The sequence below is a fragment of the Etheostoma cragini genome, chromosome 7 (assembly GCF_013103735.1).
Source record: "Etheostoma cragini isolate CJK2018 chromosome 7, CSU_Ecrag_1.0, whole genome shotgun sequence".
Classification (NCBI taxonomy): Eukaryota; Metazoa; Chordata; class Actinopteri; order Perciformes; family Percidae; genus Etheostoma; species Etheostoma cragini.
In genome coordinates, this window is record NC_048413.1 from 22,843,561 (window position 1) to 22,869,826 (window position 26,266).

The 26,266-nt window shown below is 37.6% G+C and overlaps 1 protein-coding gene across 2 annotated transcripts in view; it reads right to left on the reverse strand.

The window, feature by feature from the left end:
- The window catches only part of LOC117947822 (V-set and transmembrane domain-containing protein 2-like protein), a 41,825-nt gene continuing 15,559 nt past the window's right edge, over positions 1-26,266 (reverse strand). The window contains exons 2-4 of one of the 2 annotated variants that reach the window (XM_034877118.1): positions 3,677-3,850; positions 3,271-3,311; positions 1-1,535 (exon numbers count right to left, since the gene is read on the reverse strand). In XM_034877118.1, the coding sequence (XP_034733009.1) occupies positions 1,068-1,535; positions 3,271-3,311; positions 3,677-3,850 (683 nt within the window). In that variant the 3' untranslated portion in view covers positions 1-1,067. Of the gene's footprint in view, positions 1,536-3,270; positions 3,316-3,676; positions 3,851-26,266 lie in introns of both variants that reach the window. The other variant, XM_034877117.1, reaches the window with a different exon arrangement.

The window sequence follows — 26,266 nt, forward strand, 5'->3', positions numbered from 1 at the left end:
ATTTAGTGGCACAGACTTTGATCTATTTATGGCTTTCCAAACAGGTGGAGCCAACAATACAACAGGATTGATTAACATGATTGATTTCTCTCAGCCTAAGTAGCCATGGATGGATCAAACCTGCAGCACAACAGGCAAACAAAAATCATGTTTTCTGTTGAGCTGCAAATTTATAAGCTCAAAAGTGCTGTGGGGAAAATAAAGCCTGTGATGTGCTGTGTCTGAAAAGCGCACAAATGAGGAAGAAATCCCACATTGCCACTGTATTTACTCCAACTCAACTAAATTGAGGCTGTATCTGTCCTTGATGAGCACTGCTGCTCTGAGACCTCGACTTTCTGCTGAAAAAAGCATGTTTCTTTCCCCCAGCGAGTAAACACAGAATAAATTGCATTTTACAAATTTTGCACCATATTCATGTCCATTATTTGAACACACAAAAAGATGCAATGAAGCTAGTGCTATACATACAAAGCTAAGGAATCAGACTCGACAAGATTTCCAGGTAAGAATTACAGACGGTTTTGTTCCATTCAGTGCACACTCAGAATAAAAGGAACATTTTCCTTTTACTGGGCACAGACCCAGTTATAGCCAGACCAAGGTATAACATTTACTTTTTTTCTGAGGGTGTATTAAATGAGAGTAAGGCAGTGGAAGAAGTATGAGCCTGAAAGCAGGGTTGTGTCATTTACAGTATCCAAAGTACAAGAGTGGAACAGAGCATGGTAATAGTAAGACAAGTCTTTTTTGTTTTGTTGGTGCTGTAACCAGAAACAGTGGAGCTGCTTAGATCTACACATCAGCTCCATTTGCAGAAAGTCATGAAGCCAGGCTTTACAGACAGTGAGCAGTCCAACCCAGACCCATGCACAACAAGAAAAAGCTACATTCCCCAGCACAATTTACAGCACTGTGCTCTAAACAAGACAGACTGTACATTTCTAGGGATTCTGGATTTGTGCACACGCTTGCACTGTGTGGGAAGAATAGCTTTTTATGCTGTAACACACATCATGTTATGCAATCCTTGTGTAATCTATCACTCAGAAGTAATAAGCCAACATCTACAATGCACAGCTTGGCTCGTTGGTGCAGTCATTGTGGCTAAGGTTACTGTCTACGTCCCTCTTCTTCAGGTCTATGCCTGACCTGTGCTGCTGACTGCTGCCGCTGTGGCTGTGGCCCTGGTGGGCCGGCGATGAAGGCCGCTTGCCTTGCCCCTGCGGGTGCCCCTGATTCTGGTGATGGCCATGAGCGTGCACTTTTGCACCACCGTGAGACTCCAGGTCGTCCCCGTTGACAAACGCCACTCCTCCTTTGGTATCATCCAGGGCCTCGAAATTCTCGTTGTGGTTACTGTCGATGATGTTGCTCTCTTGCACCACCTGCAGGTAGGCTCTGACGCGGTGGTGGCGGGCCCCTGCGAGATCGCTGAAGTCGATGACACGACACTCGTATGTGCCCTCGTCAGACGGCTTGACCCGGGAGAGGCGGAGTTTATGGGAGATGTTGCTTCCTACAACCTTCACAACCTGACAAAGATGGACGAAATTAAAAGAGGAAAGCATGAACATGTGATGAGTCTGAAAAATAAGTCAGAGCCTACTTAATACAGGCATGAGTAACTTTTGTAGTAGCCTAGAAACTCACAGTAAGTCGTATACAGTTGGGTTTCATATGAAGTACTCTGGGGGCATTCTGTTAGTTATTTAGGGGTAGAATGGTTCTGGAGAAAGCAGCAATGCCACAGGCCAAGCAATCGGCCCGTTTCCAAACAGGCACATTTTGACTAGCCTGTTTAAATAGGCTACATAGAAAAGGTGTTTATCATTATTTAGGCTTTGCTGGGTTTAAAAAAGACAAAAAGGCATAGTACATGTAGGCAGACAATTACATAAAGTGATAAAGAGATTCAAAGACAGAATATGAGAGCTTGATGGTGAAATCACTTCTATTTTGTATGCCCTGAATACACTCTACAGCCGCACCTACTCCCAGCCAATCACTCCCGCTCACACACACACACACTCAGACAAAGGTGCTGCACGACAAATTCTATTTGTGGCCCTGGAATTATGAAGAGACTACATCATGGAAGTAAATGCTTTACAAATTCAGAGAGAGGTGCTGTTGAGATGATGACAAACTAAAGACATTGTGACATGTGACACGCCAAGATTTATATGACTTTTTTTTTCACTCACCTTCCTCCCAGTGAGCAGTGAGCAGTGTATGTACAGTATGTGTGTCAGTCCTTGCATATGTATGTGTGACTGTATGTTAAAGCTTAACGCTGTTTAGTAGCACTATTCATTCAATAATCTGTTTGTGTGTGCATGTTTTTGCTCGGCTATATGAATGTGGGCCAACATTCATTTTATACAGATAGCTCATAATGATTTTCCAGCTGTACAGCCTGCAGTGTTCGGCTCCACACACGCACACACACACACCCACGCACCCACGCACACATGCACCCACGCACGCACGCACGCCACAGCTGGTGTTTTCATTATAGCCAATCAGCAATAGCTTGCCTCTTGGGAGGAAGTAGAAATGCTTCATGTTTTTGTGTGTGTTTTTGTCTCTGCACTATACATCTTTGCATATCTTTTTTCTTTTTTTTTACTTTACATGCCATTTTATTTATTTATTTGTTGCTCATTGTTGTCATTTTCAAGCCGGTCGAGCGATACTGAGCGAGAGGAATATGTTGGTGTGGAGGCATTGTGCCGTAGTTCCATACTTCTGTTCATATCTGCAGGCAATTTTATGAAAAAAGTCAACATTTTAAGTCACTTAAAATTTTGACTTTTTACTCACTCAGTAAGAGTTTGTGGGAAAACTGTTGGCCTGAGTGAGTACCTTGAAGTCTCTATGGATACCATAGGAGAAATATAAAGGGTTAGGGTTCTGCTGACTTCCAAGCCTGTCCTCTTCACTGTTTAATATTTGAATTTGGAGTTGCAGTCATAAAGATGCAGGCATCGCAAGCCATGCACACCATGCCGCCTGCTCTTTGGCCAACACTGGGATTCTACAAACCCATCACGGACAACGTGAACATGTTGATGTGTCGTCTGGGGTGTTTACTGCACTAAAGAGCTGCAACAAGTGAAACTCAGTTTCTTGTGTGTAATAAAGCACAAGTACATCTGCGGATCATCCGAAGCAAGACGTTTTAATGTAATCATGAGGGTGCCTCATTTTACCAAGGCAAACAGAAGGCTTTTTTCAAATAATGACACCAAAAAAAGTTTAACTCACACTTATCTTTGTAGCATCCTTTGGCATCTCCTTCTCAGGAGATAGCTAGAAAAAAAAATATATACAGTTAGATTTGGGGATATAAACATAAAATGGGAATGTATGAGTGTTATATTAATTAATAGATACTGTACATCCTCATTAATCCATGCAGGTAAGATAACATTCTGCTTGACTAACTGACCTGTGATTGGCCAAGTTTAGTTTTTAAGTGTCATGTATTTCTCAGGATTGTTGTTTATCTTTTCTATTAAAGCTTGGAATGATGTCCAAAACTATATTTGTAAATATCCTTTAAGCTTAAGCCTGAAATAGAGGCTGCTGGTGGATAGAGAGTTTATTTACAGCTGTTGCATAATAGTTAATTATTTCCCATCAGAAGGCAGTCAGAGATCCTGTTATAAACCTACTTCATTGGTTGTCCAGGGCTGTCTGTCTGTCCAGTCCAGGTGGTTCCTGATGTACCACCACTGGATCTCCAGTGAATACGAGGGCGTTCCCGCCCCTCTGAAAGAGCAGGCCATCTCCACGTCCTGACCTCTCTGAGCACTCATATCATGAGGCACCTCTGTGAACATGGCTGGACAGACACAGAAGAAGATACAGTTGAAAAAGGGTGTATGGCATACAGTGCTTGTAGAAGAGAGCATATAATGATGATGCCTTAGAGCAGTTTTACCAGAATGTATATATATAACTGTATATATATATATATACAGTATATGTACATATTTCCTTTTTCAAAATGAATGCATTTTTGTTATTATCAATACACAAACACACAACATAATGTATAAATAATTAAATAAATCAATTGTTCATATTACTGCCTGTAATCGTAGTTTTTCTGTCTGAAATGTGTGGTGTCGTGGAATAGGAGAGCAGCAGCTGGTCCTTCCCGCTGTATCAAGCCTTGCCCTGGCTTTGATGTGTAATTAGCACTTTCTGTTTAGAGTTTGCATATTCTCTGTGTTTTCTCCGGGTTCTCCGGTTTCCCCTACCACTTAATTGAAAGCTGCTTTGGATAAAAGCGTCAGCTAAATGACAGGTAATGTAATTATCACACGTTAGACCTTGCTACTGAGGTTAACTGGTCTTGTCATTTGGAGGCTCACAGAGCCAAATGTATATGTAATAATGATTAAATGAGAAAGTAGACAAGTATATCTAAAATTTGACATTTTCTATAAGAAATAAGAATTGTGGCCATGAGAGCAAGCTAAAGAGAAAGTTTTAAGACAACGTTCTCTTTCCTCTGCCTTGTAGCTATGACATCACAATGCAGAAAAAGCATAAAGAAGCACTAAAGTCTTTTGTATTTTTAAAGATAATTTTTGGCCATTTATTTGACAGGACAGAGTAGACATGAAAGGGGACATGCAGACATTTTCCAAAAAGTCATAGTACAAAAAAAGTGATAAAATAGTCATAGTATAATATATCAAAAAATTCATAGGATAGTATGTCAAATGAAATTCTAGGAAGTAATAGCATAGCAAGTTGCAAATAGTCCTATTGTAGTTTGTTGAAATAAGTAATACAAAAATCATGGTATAGAGTGACATAAAAAAGTGAAAAAGGCATAATATAGTAGGTTGAAAAAGTCATAGTACAGCAAGTTGAAAATAGCACTAGTATAGTTTGTCAAAATAAGTGACAAAAACATCATGGTATAATATATCGAAAACGTGATAAAAAAGTCATAGTATAATATGTCTAAAAGAATCATAAGAAGTCATGTTGAAATAGAATAGTTTGTTGAAATAAGTGATAAAAAAGTCATAGTATAATAAAATAGAAAAGTGATAAAAAAGTCATACACTATAGTATGTCAAAAAAGTTGTATGTCGAAAAAACTCATAGTATAGTATGTCGAAAAAAGTCTTAAGAAATCAAAGTGTAGCAAGTTAATAATTTGGTCTAGTATAGTTTGCCGAAATAAGTGATAAAAGAGTCATAGTATAGTAAGTGGAAAAAAAGTGTTTATGAAATCATAGTATGGCATGTCTTAAAAAGTTGAAAAAGTCTTAAGAAATCATAGTATAGCATGTTGAAAATAGTCCTAGTACAGTTTTTCAAAATAAGTGACAAAGGAGTCATAGTAGGCTATGTCGAAAAAAGTGATAAAATAGGCATAGTATATAGTATGTGAAAAAAAGTGATAAAATAGGAATAGTATATAGTGTTCGAAAAAAGGGATAAAAAGTCAATGTATAGTATGTTGAAAAAAGTCATGAAAAAGTCATAGTATAGTGTGAAAAAAAAAATCATAAGAAGTAATAGTGAAAAAAAGTGATAAAATAGGTATAGTATAAAGTTTGTCGAAATAACTGATACAAATGTCATAGTATAGCATGTCGAAAAAGAGACAAAAAGTCATAGTATAATTTATCGAAAAAAAATGATAAAAAGGTTATAGTATAGTATGTCAAAACTATTCATATTATAGCATGTTGAAAAAAGTGATAAAAAAGTCATAGTACAGTATATAGAAAAAAAATGTATAGTCTATTATGTCAAATTAAATTCATTAGAAGTAATAGCATAGAAGGTTGCAAATAGCCTATTGCCTGGGAATATTCAAAAGATGTTCTCTGAAAGGGAGGGAGGGTACGATTTAAGGGGAAGAGGAAATTTTAAGATTAATAGATGTAGAACATCAAGGAAAAGATTATGTTTATCAATGTGTGGAGTTAAATTGTGGAACAAACTAGATGAGAACCTAAAGCAATGCCCAAACATATTCCTTTTCAAAAAAATGTACAAAGAAATTAGTTTTAGAAAGTATAAAGAAGCACTGTAGAAAGTTTTGTTTGTGTTTTTTGTTTTGTTTATTTATTTATATATATATGAGGGTATGTGTGTGTGTGTATATGTATGTATATGTGTGTGTGTATATGTATATATATATGTGTATGTATATGTACATATGTGTGTATGTATCTGTGTAGGTATGTGTATATATATATATATATATATATATAGAGCAACATAATTATAAATATTTTAAAGCAATGCAAGAATTAAAGGGGTAGGAGTACATAAGTTTTACTTCTTCCTACTCCTTTTCGCACATGTAATAGAGGGATATTAAAGAAGGATACTTTGTTTGTTATGTTTCTCTCCAATTTTTTTGTTTTATTATTTCTTTTTATTATTATTTTTATTTTTATACACTTTCTCTTGCATGTTCGAAATAAAGATATCAATCAATCAATCAATCAATCAAATAGTCCTAGTGTAGTTTGTTGAAATAAGTAATAAAAAAGTCATAGTATAGCACGACATAAAAAAATTGAAAAGGCATAATATAGTAGGTTGAAAAAAAGATAAAAAAGGCATAGTATAGTGTGTTAAAAAAGTCATAGCACAGCAAGTTGAAAATAGCACTAGTATGGTTTGTCGAAAAAAGTGATAAAAAAGTAATATTATAGCATGTTGAAAAAAGTGATTAAAAAGGTCATTGTATATTGAAAAAAGTCAGTATAGTATGTCTACAAAAATAATAAGAAGTCATGGTGTAGCAAGTTGAAAATAGTCCTAGTATACTTTGTCAAAAAAAAAGATAAAAAGTCACAGTATAATAAATTAGAAAAGTGATAAAAAAGTCATAGTATAGTATGTCAAAAAAGTGATAAAAAAGTCATAGTATAAAAAATTTAAAAAGTGCTAAAAATGTCATAGTATAGTATGTTGTAAAAGTTCATGAAAACATCAGTGTATAGAATGTTGACAAAAGTCATATTATAGTATGTCGAAGGCATATGATTGTATATTGAGAAAAGCATTAATAAAGTCATAGTATAGTCTGTCTAAAAAAATTCTAAGAAGTAATAGCATAGTAAGTTAAAAAATAGTCCTAGTATGGTATTTCGAAAAAAGACATAAAATAGACATGGTATAGAACTTCAAAAAAAGTGATAAAAAGTAATTTATAGTATGTTGAAAAAGATAAAAAAAGGCATAGTATAGTATGTCAAAAAAGTTATGAAAAATCATGGAATAGCATTTTTTTTTTAAGTCATAGTATAGTACGTCAAAATGTCCCAAAAAATCTCAAGAAGTCATATTATAGCAATTTGAAAATACTCGTAGTATAGTCTGTTGAAAAAAGTGATTAAAAGTCACCGTATAGCATGTCGAAAAAATTGATAAAAATGTAATAGCATAATTATTATGCTATTACATTTTTATAAATTTTGACTATGACTTTTTTTAATCACTTTTTTCAATATATTATGCCATAATTTTTTGAAAAAAGTGATTAAAAAAAGTCATAGTGTAGTATGTTGAAAAAAGTGATAATAAAGTCATAGTATAGTATGTCATAAAAAGTTATGAAAAAGTCAGTGTAGAGAATGTTGAAGGTATGTGATTGTATGTCGAAAAAACTCATAGTATAGTATGTCGTATAGTAAGTCTTAAGAAATCAAAGTGTAGCAAGTTAGTAATTTGGTCTAGTATAGTTTGCCGAAATAAGTGATAAAAGAGTCATAGTATAGTAAGTTGAAAAAAAAGGATGGCATGTCTTAAAAAGTCGAAAAAGTCTTAAGAAATCATAGTATAGCATGTTGAAAATAGTCCTAGTACAGTTTTTCAAAATAAGTGATAAAGGAGTCATAGTAGGCTATGTCGAAAAAAGTGATAAAATAGGCATAGTATATAGTATGTGAAAAAAAGTGATAAAATAGGCATAGTATGTTGAAAAAAGTCATGAAAAAGTCATAGTATAGTGTGTAAAAAAAAAATCATAAGAAGTAACAGCACAGCAAGTTTGTCGAAATAACTGATAAAAATGTCATAGTAAAAAAGTGATAAAAAAGGTTATAGTATAGTATGTCAAAACTACTCATATTATAGCATGTTGAAAACAGTGATAAAAAAGTCATAGTACAGTATATTGAAAAAGATTCATAGTCTAGTATGTCAAATTAAATTCATAAGAAGTAATAGCATAGAAGTTGCAAATAGTCCAATAGTAGTTTGTTGAAATAAGTAATACAAATTTCATAGTATAGTATGTTGTAAAAGTTCATGAAAACATCAGTATATAGAATGTCGACAAAAGTCGAAGGCATATGAATGTACGTAAAAAAAAGCATTAAAAAAGTGATAGTATAGTCTGTCTAAAAAAATCCTAGGAAGTAATAGCATAGTAAGTAAAAAAAGTAGTCCAGGTATAGTATTCTGAAAAAAATCATAAAAAAGACATGGTATAGAACTGCAAAAAAAGTGATAAAAAAGTAATTTATAGTATGTTGAAAAAGATGAAATAGGCATAGTATAGTATGTCAAAAAAGTTAGCAGTTTTTTATTTGGCTCTTTATGCTGGACTGGTTAGCCACCCCTGGTATAGTACGTCAAAATGTCCAAATAAATCACAAGAAGTCGTATTATAGCAAGTTGAAAATACTCGTAGTACAGTCAGTTGAAATAAGTGATAAAAAGTCATCGTGTAGCATGTCGAAAAAATTGATAAAAATGTAATAGCATAATATATTGAAAAAAGTGATTTAAAAAAGTCATAGTATAGTATGTTTAAAACATTTTTAAACAATATTGTAGTGGTCAGGAAAACATGTTCTGAAATCAGCTGTTGTATGACAAGACAACTAAGATTTTAAGTCACCTTTACCCCTCCTCAGTTGCCTTTCATTGTGAACTTCCCACTGAAACCCAGAATAAATATCCTTTAGGTTAGCAGCTAGTGGTCCACACAAGAAATGACTGTTTCCTGACAAAAGAGTGACACTTCAGAAGATTGAATGTGTTTTTAATTATGCAGCTCTACTTCTGTAAAGTTTAACATGTCTTAACTTTTGCTCTTGCCCGTAGATTTGTATGGCTTATCAAGTCAATAAGAATTCAAGTCAAATCTGCACCGACTAAGTGCAGCTCATATATTAACCTTGGGTGTTTAACCACTAAGGCTGCGCTATGGATCTGTGTTGTATTATGAGAGCAGTACAAGCCTCAAGACATACATCCTTCTTGTATATTGATCAAATCTGCTTGTATTTTTCATTTGTGAAACCTGAAACGCAACCGGTATCGATTTGGCATTACACAACCAGGAGCCAGCAACAATGCCCACAGCCCTCCTCTGGCTGATAATATTCAAAGCTGGCACATAAAAACTGTTGTGTAAGAGATCGAGTCTCTGAAGTTGCTCTCAGCAATGAAAATCTATCTTTTCCCACTTAGTCCACAATGCAACACCCATGTACATTTCTGAACTGATGCTTCACACATTTGGAGACCCCAGGAAAATGTGACAGCCATCACTAGTCCATTATTATGTAAGGGAGATAACACTCACTGAGGAATTTACAAAATCTGCACAGTAAAAGCTGATCTGATCATAAATACCACAGCTTTTACTGTGTGCATTGTGAAAAATTAAAAGAAAATATCAGAGATTACCACTTTAAATGTAATTACTATCTTCTCCTGTTCTACTAATCTTTATATCCCTTTGATTCTGGTTTAACAATGACTCACGCGTGTAGCTATCTAGTGCTGTATCTCTTAGTAATAGTCATCTCTAAGCTTCACACTGTCATTGTTGAGGATATAAAAGGCTGCGATGAGTTGGGTCTGCTCACCCTAAAGCGGTATCATTATCTCCAAGATAAACAGTGGAAGGCTCTTGGGCGATTGCTACAAATCAGTGCTTGAAAACTACAGTGCGGCCGCGTCAACCCATTTACCACGGGAGGAAAGGGAGCTGAACGAAGAAATTAATATGAGAGAAAATGTTCATGAGATTGAGAAAAAGAGACTGTGTGTGTGCAATGAGCAGGAAAATAAATCATCAGCAGAGATTGGATTAATTAGCGTGTGTTTATGAGAGCCTCTGTGTGTTTGTGAGAGACTTATATATATCGCCAGGATAAAGGGAGGAATTAATATGAGGCTGCGGTGTGACAGAGAGAGAGAGTGGCAGAAGAAGAGGAGGGAGGCGGAGGACAATGTGTAAGGTAGCAGATAGCTGTGGGTGGGGGCTGCGGGGACGCCAGTCATTGTTTATTTCTTGACAAATGTGGTAATCACAGCCCTGATAAAACGGAGCAGGAGGTGTTTCTTCATGGCTCGGTATTACTCCAGCTTTCCTGAACCTCCACCTTACCCCATCAAATAGCTTGTTAGTTACTCCAAAAGTGGTAAACTGTACACAAGGCACACACGTTGGGTTTAATGGGTGGGTGGGCAATATTTGTGGCAGCAGACTGACAAATCAATGCACTATAGACTGAACATTGTGTCTTGTCAGAAACTAGTGTGACTAATAACTTTAAAGCTCCAGTAATCAATATTTTTTATAATAACACTAAAATTACTCTGTGTAATAAGAAAGGAGTCGGTCATAGTGATGAACCCACAGAGAATTAGTACCTGACTTTTTCTGATTCTAAACACTTCTTTTTGCAACCATTCTTCATTCAACGCTTTTTTCATGAGCTGGACTGAAAGATTTGATGACTGACTGGCTTCTCTAACCCTTCCAGACTCCATCCATTTCTTATTATGCATCATGTACAATACATCTTTGCGTATCCGCAACATAGTCTCTCCTTATTGAATTGTAATTGTTAATGAGGCCGATGTATGGGCATCCTCTATTACACTCGAAGAAAGAGAAGGGTATGTGTTGTTTAATTACACTTCTGCTAAATGGAATTGTATTTTCATTACAACACTAATTTAGCTAATATTCCCTAATGAATAGCCTCTATATATTTAAATGTGAATACATTAGTGGATACAGCTTCACTCAAACTGCATAAGGTCAAATCTGCTGTGTTTGCATCTTTTCTAAGTGTGCTAAATGGCTAAAAGGAAAATTGAACAATGGCATCAGCCTCTGAACGTGACTGCTGTTCATTATGTGTAGCTGTACATTTGATGAAGATTGAATACTAATGGACCCAGAAGATTGATCTTTTAATAGAACGTATGGCCCATTAAAATGCTTGAGACACTACAGAAAACCTAGGGTACGAACCATAAGGTAATTCACCCTCCTATTGCTCTTCTCCACTGGGAGGTCAGGTTTACCAAAAACAGCAGCCATGGACCTGGTAGGAGTTTTTATCTTTTTCAAGGACTCTTCAGTACAGAGGATGCAATCAAATCTGCAGCCACATACTTTCAAGAAGCTTTACATAAGCACTCTGGATTTTAACTATGTCATTTATTCCTTTAGATTTAAAATAAAGTTTCAATATGCTTGTTGGAAGAAAGGTAAACCCCTTGTATCATAAATGTATGGTACTACCTAAGATTAGAAGATTGGCTTTCTGTGCGCTGGAGTTTTCAGCCGTGCAGGCTTTGCATTTGCCATATGTTATCATGACGAAGACTTTTCCCTTTGATACAAAACAGAACCTTGCTGTTTGCAGCTGATGCAACAGCAATTTACACAGTCTACAGTAAATAACTAATTACCAGTATGTAATTTAGAGCCAACAATAACACCTGCATATCTTTGGACTGTAGGAGAAAGCTGGAGAACCCAGAGTAAACCCAGTCTAACACGGGGACAACATGCACAGAAGTGCCCGATCCAGCGCTTTCGCTGGAAGACACAGCCTGACAGTTGCCTGTTAAGGCATGAAGCAATGTTATCATTTCATTTCATATTCACTTTTCTGGTTTGCTCTTCATTAATATTGCATTGCCAGACCTATCTCCACAGTGCTGGACTATAATCTGGTTACACCTTCTATCTATTCTGGGACAGGGGGAAAAAACACTCTGGTTTGTTTTTATATTGTTAAACCAATCACAATCATCCCGGGCGGCTCTAAGCCCCGATAACCGAGATTGCTTTAAGTCAGGCTTTAGGTTCATCTGTTAAACTCCTGCGTAAACTTTATGGCTTATTTCATCTTGTGAAGGGCTCCTTTCATGGGTGGAATATGGTCTCAAAAAAAGTATAAAGTGCAATCAATCAATACTTTTCTTTATATGTTTTTGAAAATATATTCCACCCATGTAATGAGCCCTTAACAATGTGGAATAAACAGAGTACACCTGCAGTATCCAAAGAGCACCTGTATCTGATCACCACAGAGGCCCAGCAGCACTTCTACTCCATTGTCTTTATGTGCAGCACCGCTAAAATATCTGGCTCATTAGTTGCTACATGTTTAACTTTGTTCACCAGCTATCTGCTTACTTTTTTTTTTTTTTTGCTAACTAATTTGTTTCCAGGCAGAGAGTGAACAAAGCAACTTTTTCCACTGAAAACTGCTGCTGAGGTGAGACTGAACCATACAAATTTGAAACAATAAAAGCAAAACGGAAAGCAAAAAAAGCCTAAGAAATTCTGTCTGAGCTTATTACGTTGATCCATTGTTCTGCATGTGTATGTTTTTGTGCATCCACTTAACACAAGGACATGCACATACGTGTGTGTGTATGTGGACTTTTACCACCCTTAGCTCTGCCAGCTCCCCCACTTGAGCTCAGTTTCCTGCTGTTTTGGCCCAAATCCCAGCTGCTGGCCTGCCTTCCCACAGCGCAGGTCAAACACTGTTTTCCTTCTTAATCAAATGAAAAAGGTTAAAAGCAGAACATGGCTTCCTGAGCCAGAGGGTTCAGCCAGAACACCAAGGACGAGTCATTTTTCCCCCTGTAATTCAATACAACAAAAGGTGCCACCTCTGCGCAAGAAATGATTACCACATCAACACTCAACGATTACTTTCTCACAAAAATGGGTGCAGAGTTCAGAATAACAATGATGCCTTTGTAGAACAAAGCTGTGTGAGGTGAATGTGCTTTAAGTATCTCGTTTCGCCACGCACATCTGAGAGATCCGTCAGGTGGATGAAGAGGCTCACTTGATCACTCAAGAGATTGCAAACAATTTCTGAATAGCAATGTACTGAATAACCCAATATAGCAGTAGGTAACATTAAATGATTGGCTAATCAGTGTATTTAAATCACAGAACAGTACGTGAAGAGCAGCATTTCACTGTGCAGCACAGTATCAGCTCTCAAGCCCCAGTCTTTTCTCTCTATCACAATCAGGAATAATACAGGCACATATACATCTGGCTTCTCTTGCAGCAGAGGCTTTATTTTGCTCTGAAGGACCACATCATTTGTCTGGCTCAGAGCTCCCAGTATGAGCAATACAAAATGCAGGACGAGCAGGGGTTATTTGTTTCCTTTGTGCTATGCATAAGAAACACGCAGCCTGTGAAGTGCTGTGAAAAATATTTTTCATTCTTTTTTTTTCATTGGCAACAGGGAGACGTAACGTCTGAAACAGACCACCTTCTGTCAGATATAAACGATCAACATTTTGTGGAGATGAGTAATAATGGGGTAAATATCTCCATCAATAATTGATCGTGTTTGCTTTGACACCACAATACAGACTTACACATCCACCATACAGAAAACAAAGATGGCCTATTTTTCTCTTGGTCTGTTGTCTTCCCCTTAACATTGTTCGTTGTGAGTTCATCTTCACACTGTATTTGTTGTATTCTTTCCTTCACCATATTTTCTGCTGCGACAAAATCCCTTTGGGTTTCATTAAAACAGCATCTCATCTCATTGTTGGCAAAGTCACAGACTATTGTATTTTAGTCTGGACATATTCAAAGGAAAAATAGATACAAGTAAACCTTTGTTAATGCCCATGTGCATTGCTCTTATACGTATACAGAAATACACTCTAGACATGCTTTGCTTTCAGTCATAGACAAATAAAAGGCTGCATCGATGAAATGTGTAGGTTGTAAAATAAATAATATAAATCTTAATATCAGAAAAGATAAGAGGAAAAAAGTGTCATATGTGAAACAAAGTAAGAGCAAGAGCAAGTTAAACCGGATGGACAATGAGTCACTGGAGGAGCTGATATTTAAAGAGCCAATACAGTATGTTGATGACAGATGGTAGACTACAACATCAACGGTCTGGAAATGGACAGACACTTTTGGGACATTAACTAATCTCCTTGCTTCCTTTAACTGCAGCCACATTATGCTGCGGTGTGAGATAATGAGAGGGGCACTGATTACGACCACTGATGGCACCGTGAATTGCACATCACTTGCAACCACTATCTGCCCCACAAAAGAAACTGTGCTAAAAATATTACAGCGCAAACGTGCCTATAAAGTTTTGCAGCAGAGTGCAAATTGCCCTTTTGTTCGTCTGATTGCAATTATCCATGTTTAGGAATGTTCAAGGACAGGATAGGCAGAGCAGAGAGAAGAAGAAAAATGACATTTTCAGACCGCGAGCTACAGGTTCTGACTGCTGAGGTGCATTGGCATTCATCAAAAAAAAAAGTCAGATAGATTCATATTCCAGTCTGTCAGTGCTTTTGATGTTTTCAAACGCACACCTTCAGACTGTAAAAGAAGATGGCGTCATCTGAAGCAGAGGAGGGAATCCCTTATAAATGGTTTCAGTTATTACCAACTCTTTGGAGAGGCTAATAATTTCACTGTAACTGCATGTGGCTATTAGCGCTGACCTTTGTGAATTGGAGTTTTTGCAATGGGGCTCATTTGCATAGAAAGGGGACAATATTGTGCCAAATGTATGCATATTACCCCATTGAAATACGTGCAAATAGCACAGGAGCACCAAGACAATATTTCATGGCAGCATGGATTCTCTTGGTCTTATTTGTGCAGGTTTAGTTGCTGCAAAAGCTGTGCATTCATTTTGTAATTTTTTGTGTGTATCAAGAACAAAGACATAGAAAATATAAAACTAAATTTAAAGCTGTAATAATCCTTTTTTAATATGTATTTTAATATGTTAAAAGTATTAAAGGACTTTGTGACATGAAAGTGGTTGCTCATTGTATCAAAACCACAGAGAATAGATAGATAGATAGATAGATAGATAGATAGATAGATAGATAGATAGATAGATAGATAGGGTCAATCAGATGTGAAATGACATAGTTAACATAATCAGAATATTTTGCAGTTTACCTCAGCTCTATATATCTTTAGTCCATTTTAGATCTTTCTTTTGGTTGTATGGCCCAAATCTTAATTGGGGGCCTCCAGATGCAACAGGCAGCTTTTTTTTCTTTAAAGCAAAATTAGCTCTCATAAACCCACTGTACATTGTGTGTCTGCTGTTTGGTTCTCGGGAAAATTAAGTTCCCACCAGAAAAACGACTCCAAAGTGACACTGAATTACAATGTTGCTCTGTGTCTGCTGGATGTTTGAAAAGGCAGTTGTTTGCTAATCTGTTCACCTCAAGTATTTTAAAGGATTATTCAAAAACATATGTTTTATGAAAAAATGTATCACACTTGTGTTCTAACAAAAATTAATTTCCCCACTGGGGATCACTAAAAAGTATGCATTATTGAAATAAAAATAATAAAAGCCATAGGACAAATTTTAATCGGAATTAACTCTATTAAGAAGGACACACAGTAGTAATTTCTGATACATTTGACCCCTGTCTCTGCAAAACCACATCCCTCTTCTCTACTGTACTGTACTGTCTCTCTGCTTCTCTCTCTACTCATTTCCATCCAGACTCACCAGGCAGCTCCTCAGAAATAATTAGTGCCTAACGAGTCTCTCACATGGCCTTACAACAAGCTCCACGCTCTAATAATGAGCCTCTACGCAGTTCTGTGGTAAACAGCTGCCATCAGTTACACAGAGAACCTGCTGGAAGCCTTCAGCCCAAGCAAACCTAAAAACAACCAGCCTGAGCAAGCAGAATCCGTGGGATTGTTTTGTCTCTTTGGAACACGTTTGGCTTTTTTTTTTGAAGATTCGCTAATGAGAAACCACAAATGAATTCAAATTAGAATGGCGCAGTTGGATTCTGCTGTGCCTAGCCTATTCATAGGTCTACAATTCTTCACAACTTTAATCATCAGTCCAAACAACACAATGAAATAATGTGTTTCCCCACCATAATGAATGTAAAATAGTTTTGGGGGTAGGGGAACTGAGAGATGCCATTTCAAAACATTATGAAAAACAGACCTTTCTGAAAAGAAGCCAACGTTGTAGCCCGTCTAACACTTGGACAAGGACCGGCACTTAATCCAAGCCTTTCTGTTATTTGTCATGGAGTTAACATGGTTTTTCAAGTGGTGAAGATAATCTGACCAGTTTGAGCGACAAGTTTGAGAAGATATAGGGCATGTTCTTTGTAAATACAGAAAATCTATTCTAATTCATGGAGGATTAACTGGTTTCTGTGTGGAAGCATGATTGCAGTTAACAGTGATGTAACGTGTACCTGCCATCTATTGTAATGAATCTTTTTCTGTTCAGCCTTCACCTTGAAAAACACCCAACAATGTGCCCTACTGTCACCATGTAACAACAGTATTTTGAGAAAAATCAGCTCTTAGAAGTTACTGAAAAGGACATGCATGCATCATGGTGAGGTGTGTGATGATTTTGACAAGCCTCAATGAAAATGCCCCAGGGGGTGTGTGGGCAGTACAGCAGGAGCTGAGCTAACTAGCCATAAAATAGTGATGAATGATACAAAGGTTTACGACCGTGTGTAAATGCCACTGTGTTTATGAGCCGTTCCTTGGTGTTCGTGAGGGTTTGTAAAAGGCCCACTGCTTAAATACTGAGTCTCTAACTTAATAAAAGACTCCAAGCATGATCAAGAATTGGATATTTTCGCCATACAATTCTGTTATATTAAACTTTTTGTGACCTGCACCTTTCTTTACTCCTTGTGAAGTCCATTCAGAACAAAATTCAACTTCAAATACTTGTGCCAAAAAAAATCTTAACCCAATTGTCTATTTACTAGCTACTTACGAAGCTTTCAGCCGTATCAAAAGACAGGTGTCAGTGGCTGGCTAGAGAAAGATCAAGTTGACAATATTTTACCACACATGTCGTTTCTATGGTCAAGAATGAGAGTCTAGCTCAATGTGTTTGGTTGCCACTGTACATTCATTTAGAAGCAAGCCCAAAAAGAATCAGGCTCAACCCTATAAAACCCCATTATTTCTGTCCAAGCCCGACCCAAGACCAATTTAATGAATTCATAAATACAATTTCTACTGTAAACATTGGTACATAGCCCATACAATATTCATGACACTACCAACTATAAAGGTTTGTATTTAAATTTGTCTTTCTTTAAAACACAGAGTTATTTGTACAAACCTGACCCAGTTCAATCCCACAGGAAAATTACAGCCTGTACAGCTCTATCATAGAGACCAGCGCTGAGTGTCATCAACATTTTTACGTGCATGTCGTGTTTAGTGCCACAGTAAAATTCAAGCCCACATGAAAATAACAGCATGTACAGCTCTATCATGGAGACCAGTGTGTCATCAACATTTTTACGTGCATGTCATGTTTAGTGCTACAATACAAGTTATTATTATTACTTTTATTTATTTATATTAATGTGTCTAACATTGGAGTTGCATCAAAGTGTTTTATGAGTATAATGTTTACCATGCTCATCAGCTTAGTTGTTTGTTAATTAGCACTAAACACAAAGTACAGGTGAGGTTGATGGCATGTGATTAGTTTGGCAGGTATTTCATCAGCAGTATTAAATTGGAGCCTGGTAAAACAAAGACATAATAGCCAAGCCAACAGTTAAAGCCTCACAACTTAAGTATATTTAGTTTATAAATAAAATGTTGGTATAAATAGCAACAAATTAGCATCCCTAAGAATCAATAAAAATCCAAAATATGGAAATCAATTGGAGAACCTGAAGCGTAAAGGAAAATAAACATATTTCAGAAAGTGTGCATAATAACGCTGAATCATTCACTGGACTAAAAAACAAATTCAAACCTACCAATCAGGAAGTTCTTAGATTTTTACTGCTAAAATATGTGATTACTTTAATTGTGTATTTACAATAGGATTTGGTACCTTTTGAAGAACTGCTATTGAAAGTGAAAAAGAAACACTTAATAGGTACTATGTACCTATTACCTACATAGGTAATATGCTGCTCTGAAAACAATCTAAACTTTATTCACTGCAGCAGTTACATGATAATTAGAATAAGGGTCTTAATCTGAAAGAAGCTAATGATGCGTTCCTTTTACGTCGGACGTCAGAGGTTGGAACAGGGAATGACGTCACACCCGAGTTCAACATGTCCCAGGGTTGATTTGATGAGACACAAAATTGACACAAGTGCTAAAATCTTTACATATTTATACAGCTTTCACTACAGTTGATGTGGATTAGGATGTTGTTGGTCAGATTCCCCTAGTGTCAGAGTGCTTAATCCGACATCAGGGGGGCGTTCCAATTGACATTTCCGACAGGGATCTTGGAAATTCAGACTTCCAGGTTAACTGTAATGCACCGTATAACACAAAATGGAAAAATGCTTAAGCTCCATATCTCACAAACAGCATTGCCACTAATGAAAATCCATGGTTAACACAATACAAACAGAAGATGAAAAAAAATTGTCTCTGTACAAAGGTGGACAACATTTAGAAGGAAATGGAAATCTATTAACATCTAGTCACCTGAGATTAACGGATTAAGTTTTCCTCTCTCATTTATAAGACACACAACACAAATTTGTGTGTACTTAATGTATCAAATGTCAAGGCAATCCTTTGAATAGTTGTCATTAGAAACCCAAATGGTCATCCTCAGAGTAGTTTTAAACCTCCCATGTTTCTGTTGCTATGTGACCTGCAGTATTTCCCTCACACATCTACTTCTCCCAAATGGCTCAGTTTCCCAATTTCCACCACCACAGTGTACTAGCTCACAGCAATAAAAACACATGCACCAAACATTCAGTCAATGAATTTGAAGGTGTTTAGCTCACCCTGAGAGTGATCAATAAAGCCATCTCCAAGGCGAATCTATAGCATCTCCCAATAGACACAGCTGTGCAAAGTCTAAAGATACAGCCATGTGTGCAGCAGTACAATAAATTAAATAAACTAAACCAGTACCCAGGCAAGCTTTTTATTCATACACTTCTTTCCTTTTAATATGTTTGCAGTATTCTTATTTTCTACAGCCGTGCAGCCACGAGAAGGACTAGTTACAGAGGAAAAATCAGAAGAGGACATAATTAAGTCAAAAAGAAGAAGAGGAAGAATAAAAGAAACAGGCCTGCAGAAATCACAACAGGGAGCATCTGTCTTCTTTCGCCTCCACCAGCCTGTTCTCCTGGGCCAGGCATCGGCGGCAAAGAGAAGACATAGCGGGGAGGCAGGACATATCAGCAATCAGTATCTAATCTCCCTACCCTCTCTAATGCACCCTGGAGTATCTTCTCCAGCACCGACACAGGCAGATAGATAGAAGTCGACAACTGCCCAAGCTAAAACCAAGCACCCGAGCTTTACAGCTAAAGGTAAGCTTTCCCTGCTGGGCCTGACTCAGAACAGAAGGGGGACATGTTTAGGGGAGGAGGAAGGATGGTTTGAAGAGACCTTAAGAGGCTGAAACAACTGGGCTTGTCTTATTTAACAATCACTTCTTCCCCTGGGGCTTTTAAGTCTACATTACAAAAGAAAAACGCCTACCTTCCCAAGAACATTATTCAAATCGTAACACTTTACATCTTATTTCTTGTAGCTATTTGGGTGACACAAGGTATTTAAAAAAAAAAGAAGCTCTACAGGAATGTGTCAGAATTTTCCAATAAGACAAGCACGTACCGACACAAGTAAACACATAATGCTACTGGCTTCCAGGAGATTGTTGAAATATGTAAATTTGCACTGGAAATTCCATTGTTGGATTGCTTTGCCCCTCTCTGCTGGATTCCTACAGTGACATGCATTTGTAGCAAAGGGCAGGGGTTATAACCAGAAAATTAGAGGAAAATTCAAGTCACCTTGAAAATCACAACTGCCCGCCACAGTGCACAGTGCAAGTGGTAGCCCCCTTTGTTGCCCCCCGTCCTTCTTGAGGAGACTTGAACACCTACACTTTAACAGGAGTTGTATAATTAGACGCGTCAGAGAAGAAATACAGGAGCTTAAGTTATCAAGTATTAACATACTTTCCATTATAATTTTGATATATTTTGAATTTTCATCTGATATACATACATACTGTATATAGTACAGTATACCTACTACAAGACATACTACAGAGTACACCACTGCATCCAACCTAAACAGAGCTGTGTTGGGCATGATAAATCATCTACAATCCCTCAGGACCTTGAAGAGGGAGATCAACACCGCTGGAGTCCTTCATCAAAGTAGCCCAGCAGAGAATGTACTTGAGGCTGCCACATGAGCTGCTCATCCAGGTCGACACAGCAATCATTGAGTCTGTTCTCTGCACATCAGTCGCAGTCTGGTTGGAATTGGCCACAAAACACGACAAGAACAGGCTACAATCATGAAGTTAGGTCTGCAGAGACAATAATTGGTCAGGATCCACGACTTACACCTGCAGATTCAGACAAAATCCCAACAGACCCCTCACACTCTGAACATTAACAGTTAAGCTACAGAACACTGTATGGCAAACAACAATTTCCACAGCTCATCATATTCTAAGCAGTACACTGTACAGTATATATATATTTTTAGAAATGCATTATGTACAAGCAAATACATCAACTCCATCCCTCTCTTGTTTTTTGGTTTGTTTTGGTTTTGTCTGTCTCTAATTGTGCTGTTTGTATTGTAATAGAGTTTACCTTTATACACTACATTTAATCTTGTTTGTGTGAAACACCTTTTAACTGAGTGTGTTTACTATGTGTTATATAATATATTCTTCTTTTCTTTTGCATAAACAAAGCGGAACATGTAGGCTTATATAGCAAACATGTCAATACTAATTATCCAATTTTACAAACATACCTCCTCATAAGCACACGACATTCGTCAGGGTGAAACAAGTGATTTAGTATGATTCTGCACAGTTAAGAGCATTTGCTGAATCTGACTTAAGCATTTTGTACAAGTAAACCTCAGAGAATAAAGAGAGAGATTCATGGTACAATTTCATGAGAAGCATTGACTGGACACTGCTTAAATAAAAAGCTTCACAAAGTTTTGATTTTGATAATAAAGGCTGAGAAAAGGTTATGCCTAAGTACACCTTGTTTCATTGAGGGTGCTATTCTTTTTTTTGTACATGGAAAAAGCTACACGAAACTGAATGTCCTGAATAGCCTGGTCCTATAAGAATCTTGTACATTTTACCTGTACCGAGAGTCTGGCCACTCTCCATTGCCAAGTGTTAACTTCCTTTAAGGCGGGTACACTGTTGAAGTTAAAAAAAACTATTCGATCTACCCAGAGCCAAACTGGATCTGCCATAACCCATCGCTAACATTTGACGTTGGCTTAGCATCGTTAGCGTTTGCCTTAGCCAACTCCTTCACTACTGACGGATAGAGCTGGAACATCAAACCTTTCCGTAACCCGGTGGGGAGGAGGGCCACAACATCATGGCCACCAACAAAACTCAGCAAAGATTGTTCTTGCTCGAGCTTAAACTTCTGGATGTTCAGCAGCATTGCCATAATGGAGCAAATGGCTTCGCTAGCATCTTTCTCAGCTGCCAGTACAGAATTACAACTCAAACTAGAGCACAACCTCAACGTCATCATTCTCAGCCACTCACGCTTTTTGGACCGGTAAAGATTTGACTGAGAGAGAGCCAAAAGAGTCTCCCATTATCTCCATGCTGTTAAAAGCCAGAGCTGAGAAAGCCTTTGTGCTTAATTCTGGAGGCGTACAGGCAGCAACAGGGGGAGGAGGGTTGACAGGAGGTTTGTTGCGAGACAGCTGGAATCGAGCCTCCCTGTCTGGCAGGGAGTGGTGAAATTGTCCTACACACAAATCACACCTCCTCCTCCTCCTCTTTTCCTCCTGCTCTTCCTCCTCCCCGCAGGTTACTTTTGTGCGAGCAAGGCTCTCAAGGGGCCAGCTGACAGCATGGACAAACAAGAAAACTGGCTTATTGGATGCACACACAAGAAACACATTTGACCACTATATTTCCAATACTCACTAAATTGAAGTACATTGTATTCCTGCACACACATAACACACAATGGGCTTTTTTGAGCATGCACATACAGTCAGAGGGGGTAATATCACACCCACACACACACCACCCCACACACAGAAACACACCAGCAGATGTCTATGCAGTCACAGGAGGTTTACCAAGAGGGCTCCCTTACACTCCTTTCCTTCTCTGCCTCTATTAAGTCTGACATTGACAAATGACAGAGATTACAGGACAGACTGCCGTTTAGCTTCATCACAGAATGAAAGTTATCATCACAGAGACACAGAGAGCATCGAGGGAACTTTACACTCTACAAAATAGAGGCAGGGCAGGCAACAGGACGGACTGTGAAAGTCTGTGTACTTTGTGAAAAAAGACATACAAAGAAATACAAAAAGAGATTTCACATGTGACACCACCGATGGAAGCTCTCCTGCAATCATACATGTTGATTATTGAGCCAGCGTGGCTTCACTGGATCATCTCAAGGTCTTGGCTGGTATTTATCAAGCTTCCCACAGCATGAAATCAGACTTAACCATCCAGAAATTCTCAGAGTGACGTGTTTTTGGTTCAACATTTATGGCTATTAACACAAGCATTTTATTAACTTTCAACACACACATTCTATCTCTGCAGGTTCTAACCTGGATTTGCCAGGATTTGCAGTCAGTGACATATGTTTTGGGAACACTTGATGACATAAGCTTCTTCTAATAGGCTTTTTGTGTTTTGATAAGAATAGCATAATTTGTGTGACCTGTGTGGAATGTAATCGCTCTATGAACGAGAAGAACATATGCTGTCTCCCAGGAACTAAGGACTTTGCAATTTTGCACTTTTTGGCAAGGATTGCAGCTTTGCAACAGTGATTATTTGGGTGTTTTACAGCTGATAATTTTGGAAATAAGTTATTAAACTATAATGTGCAGATTTGGTCATCCCCCCATCCAGTTTTTAAAAAAAGCTGCAAACAAGCTTGTGCGTGTTGTGTCTCTTTCTCACAACATCAGTGATTCTGCTGCTGAAAGTGCAGCAAGTCTTCCTCTAAGACGGAAGCGTTTTAAGTCATGCAGTAGGTAAACCTTGAGCACAGTCGTAGGAGTATTGAGACGTTCTCTTGTATGTATTATTTAATCTACAGAAAACCGTATAACTATGTTTTCATCATTTTTATTTTGAAAAAAATAACGCATTGACAAAATTGCTACGTAGCAATACTTTTCACAATTACCCGCAGTGTATAAAAAGATAGCTACCCTAATGAAATTAACATTAAATTCGTTTTTTTGATTCCAACATGAAACAGGGCCGTGTTCTGAAGCTGTCAGCTGCAAGATAAAAAGGATAGAGATACTGCAGATCAGGCTTATCTTAGTTCTGGTAAAACAAACTCTGATAGTGCTGAGATTAATCTGTTTGGAATGCAGCTGTAGTATTTTAATGTCAACTTAGAGTTTCAAAAAAAAGAAAATCCTTGAATCAAGCTGTTTTACACATGAAACAGCTTGTTTCATCCTTCTTGTTGATTTAATTTCTAAGCATAGAAATAGCCACTAAATTATATTTAGATCAAAGAAACAATTTGATATAATTGTGCTGGAGCTGTGAAGAGTCTGGCTAAGCGTTAGTAGATAGTTTGGACTCAAACAGTCTTATACCATGTGCTCATTATCCTTAGCAGACCTTTGCTCAATGCCATTGCCCATTCTTTCTTGTCTCTGCTCTTCTTCATCACGTTTAAAAATACAATAAATAAGAAATGCCACACTGTGTATTTTGAAGCAATAGCAGGAAATAGCATTTGAAAAAGCAAAGCAAATTATAGCTACAAACAGCAATGCCAAAGTCCAGACTTGCAATTTGGTCATGAAGGGGAAAAAGTGGTTTGAGTAGTTGCTCAGAAGTTTTTATTTTTTTATAAAAGACTTACAAATATCAAAAACAACAAATATAAAACACTTTAAATCAGTCAGTCAGCAGAAAAAATTGAACCTGACTTTTGCACCAACTCAATGCAATATCAACACTTTGGTCAGCTGGTGTTTTTAAATGTGCTTTATGAATACATTTACAATGTACAACGTAAACCGGCAGTGCACTGCGTTGGACATTCAAACACTTGCAAGCACAATCATTGTACCAAAGGAGGATTTCTGCCGTGATAAGTTTTCAACTTGAACTTTGACTTTTTCATCCTGAAAGAAATTTGGTTTGCAAGCTGGCATTTAACACAAATGTCACAGGTATGACAAGGAGCTGCAATCTACCATCAATGACATGTACAGCAACAAAAAATAGCAAAGGATCAAACAAGGACAGAAACACTACTGCCATCCTGTTTGCAAAAAACTGACTAATGCCAAATAAAGAGCCAACTATAAGTGCTGTGCCTTTAAGATGAAGTGCAGGTGTGCAAGGATAACTCTAAATGTGGCCAATGTGGCTCAATGGGTCATGCTAACTTGAACTCGCAAGGAGTTCGGGAAAACAAGGACTCGGGAAAAAACATCACACTATTTTCAAGTTTCCTACAATCTTTATCTTTCCTCTTCTATTTGATTTACCTCTTCTGGTTACTCTGGTTGAATAAATACGAAAGGCCATCAAAGTGAAATGACTTACGATTGCCCTCATCCAAGGTATAATCTTATGTACAAACTTTGTACAATATGTGTGTTAAAGCTGCTCGCTGCCCCCTGATCACTCTGTGGCCACCTTGACCAGTTTAGTCAGTTTTCTAAATAGCATTCTAGACTTCCTGACTATTCAGTTTGGTCCAAACCAAAACTGCAAGTGAGAAAGGTGCCTTGGACCACAGTCTGGATCACAGGACCACGTTTTGGTCCCATCAAAAGAAGTGGTCTCGGTCCAAACCAAACTGAACCATTGTTCGGTTTGTTTTGCAGTATAAAAACACTGATTTATTATTGCCAAGACTGACAAATAAACAGTAGAAATTACAGATTATCGGCCAGTTTCTTGGCAGTTTGCAGATTATCTGTATCTGCACTTTAATTGCCTTATAACCAATGAAATTAATTATATAAATATACTTCTCACACTATAAAGTAATCTATCAGGAATGAGAGCTGGCATGTTTTTCATTGGTCAGATAAGTGATCTGGCAGTGCCTCCCTGGAAGTCATCGTGTTGTATTTTGGTAAAAGTTAGACGTCTTTGATGGACGACCAATGCAGTTTTTGTCTTGTTGGAGCAATCTGCACTGGGACACCAACTGCGCCAACAAAACAACCCCACTCAAATGGACGAGGGGGCTGTGTGTTTTCACCCGGTGTAATGTTCTGGTCTAAATGCTGCCTTATTACACTCAGTAAATTAAAGAAACAAGTGTGATAAGATTCACACGTAGAGATCATTTGAGACTGGACTGCTGTTGTTTTTTGTTCATTAGAAAACAGTTTTAGCACAACAGAAACAAAGCTACTAGATATTTGTGTTTGGTTGCTTTCTAAAAGAAAAGAATTAAGGTGACAGAGGACAGGGATTTTGTGTGCCGTGACAACTGTGGAGCTTGTTAGTCTGCCAGGGCCAAGTTATTGTTGCTCAGTGAGTAAAAGCTAAAAAGCAAAGCTGAACTTAGATTCAGTAAAGCTGGACATAGATTCATTGCTTGAACTGTTGATACAGTTATATCTATTACCCACTAACACATTAGCTTAAAGGTTCCATGGCATGAACATTTTAATTTATGAGATTTTTATGCATTCCCCCCTGGCTATGGTCCCCCAGTGGCTAAAAAATGGCAATAGGTTTAAACTGAGCCGTGGGTATGGGCCGATCTGGAATCTTCCCCTAATGATGGGCAAGGTGACCTCCCCTTTCTCTGCTTTGCCTGCCCAGAGATTTTGGCCCACCCATGAGAGAGAGACATCATGGCTTTCAAACTAGCAAAGTGACAGTTGGTCAAGGCCACACCCCCAGCCTCTACCTTGCCCCCCCACCCCCCTCTGCTCTTCAAAATCTACGGACTCAAATGGTACACACTAATGGCG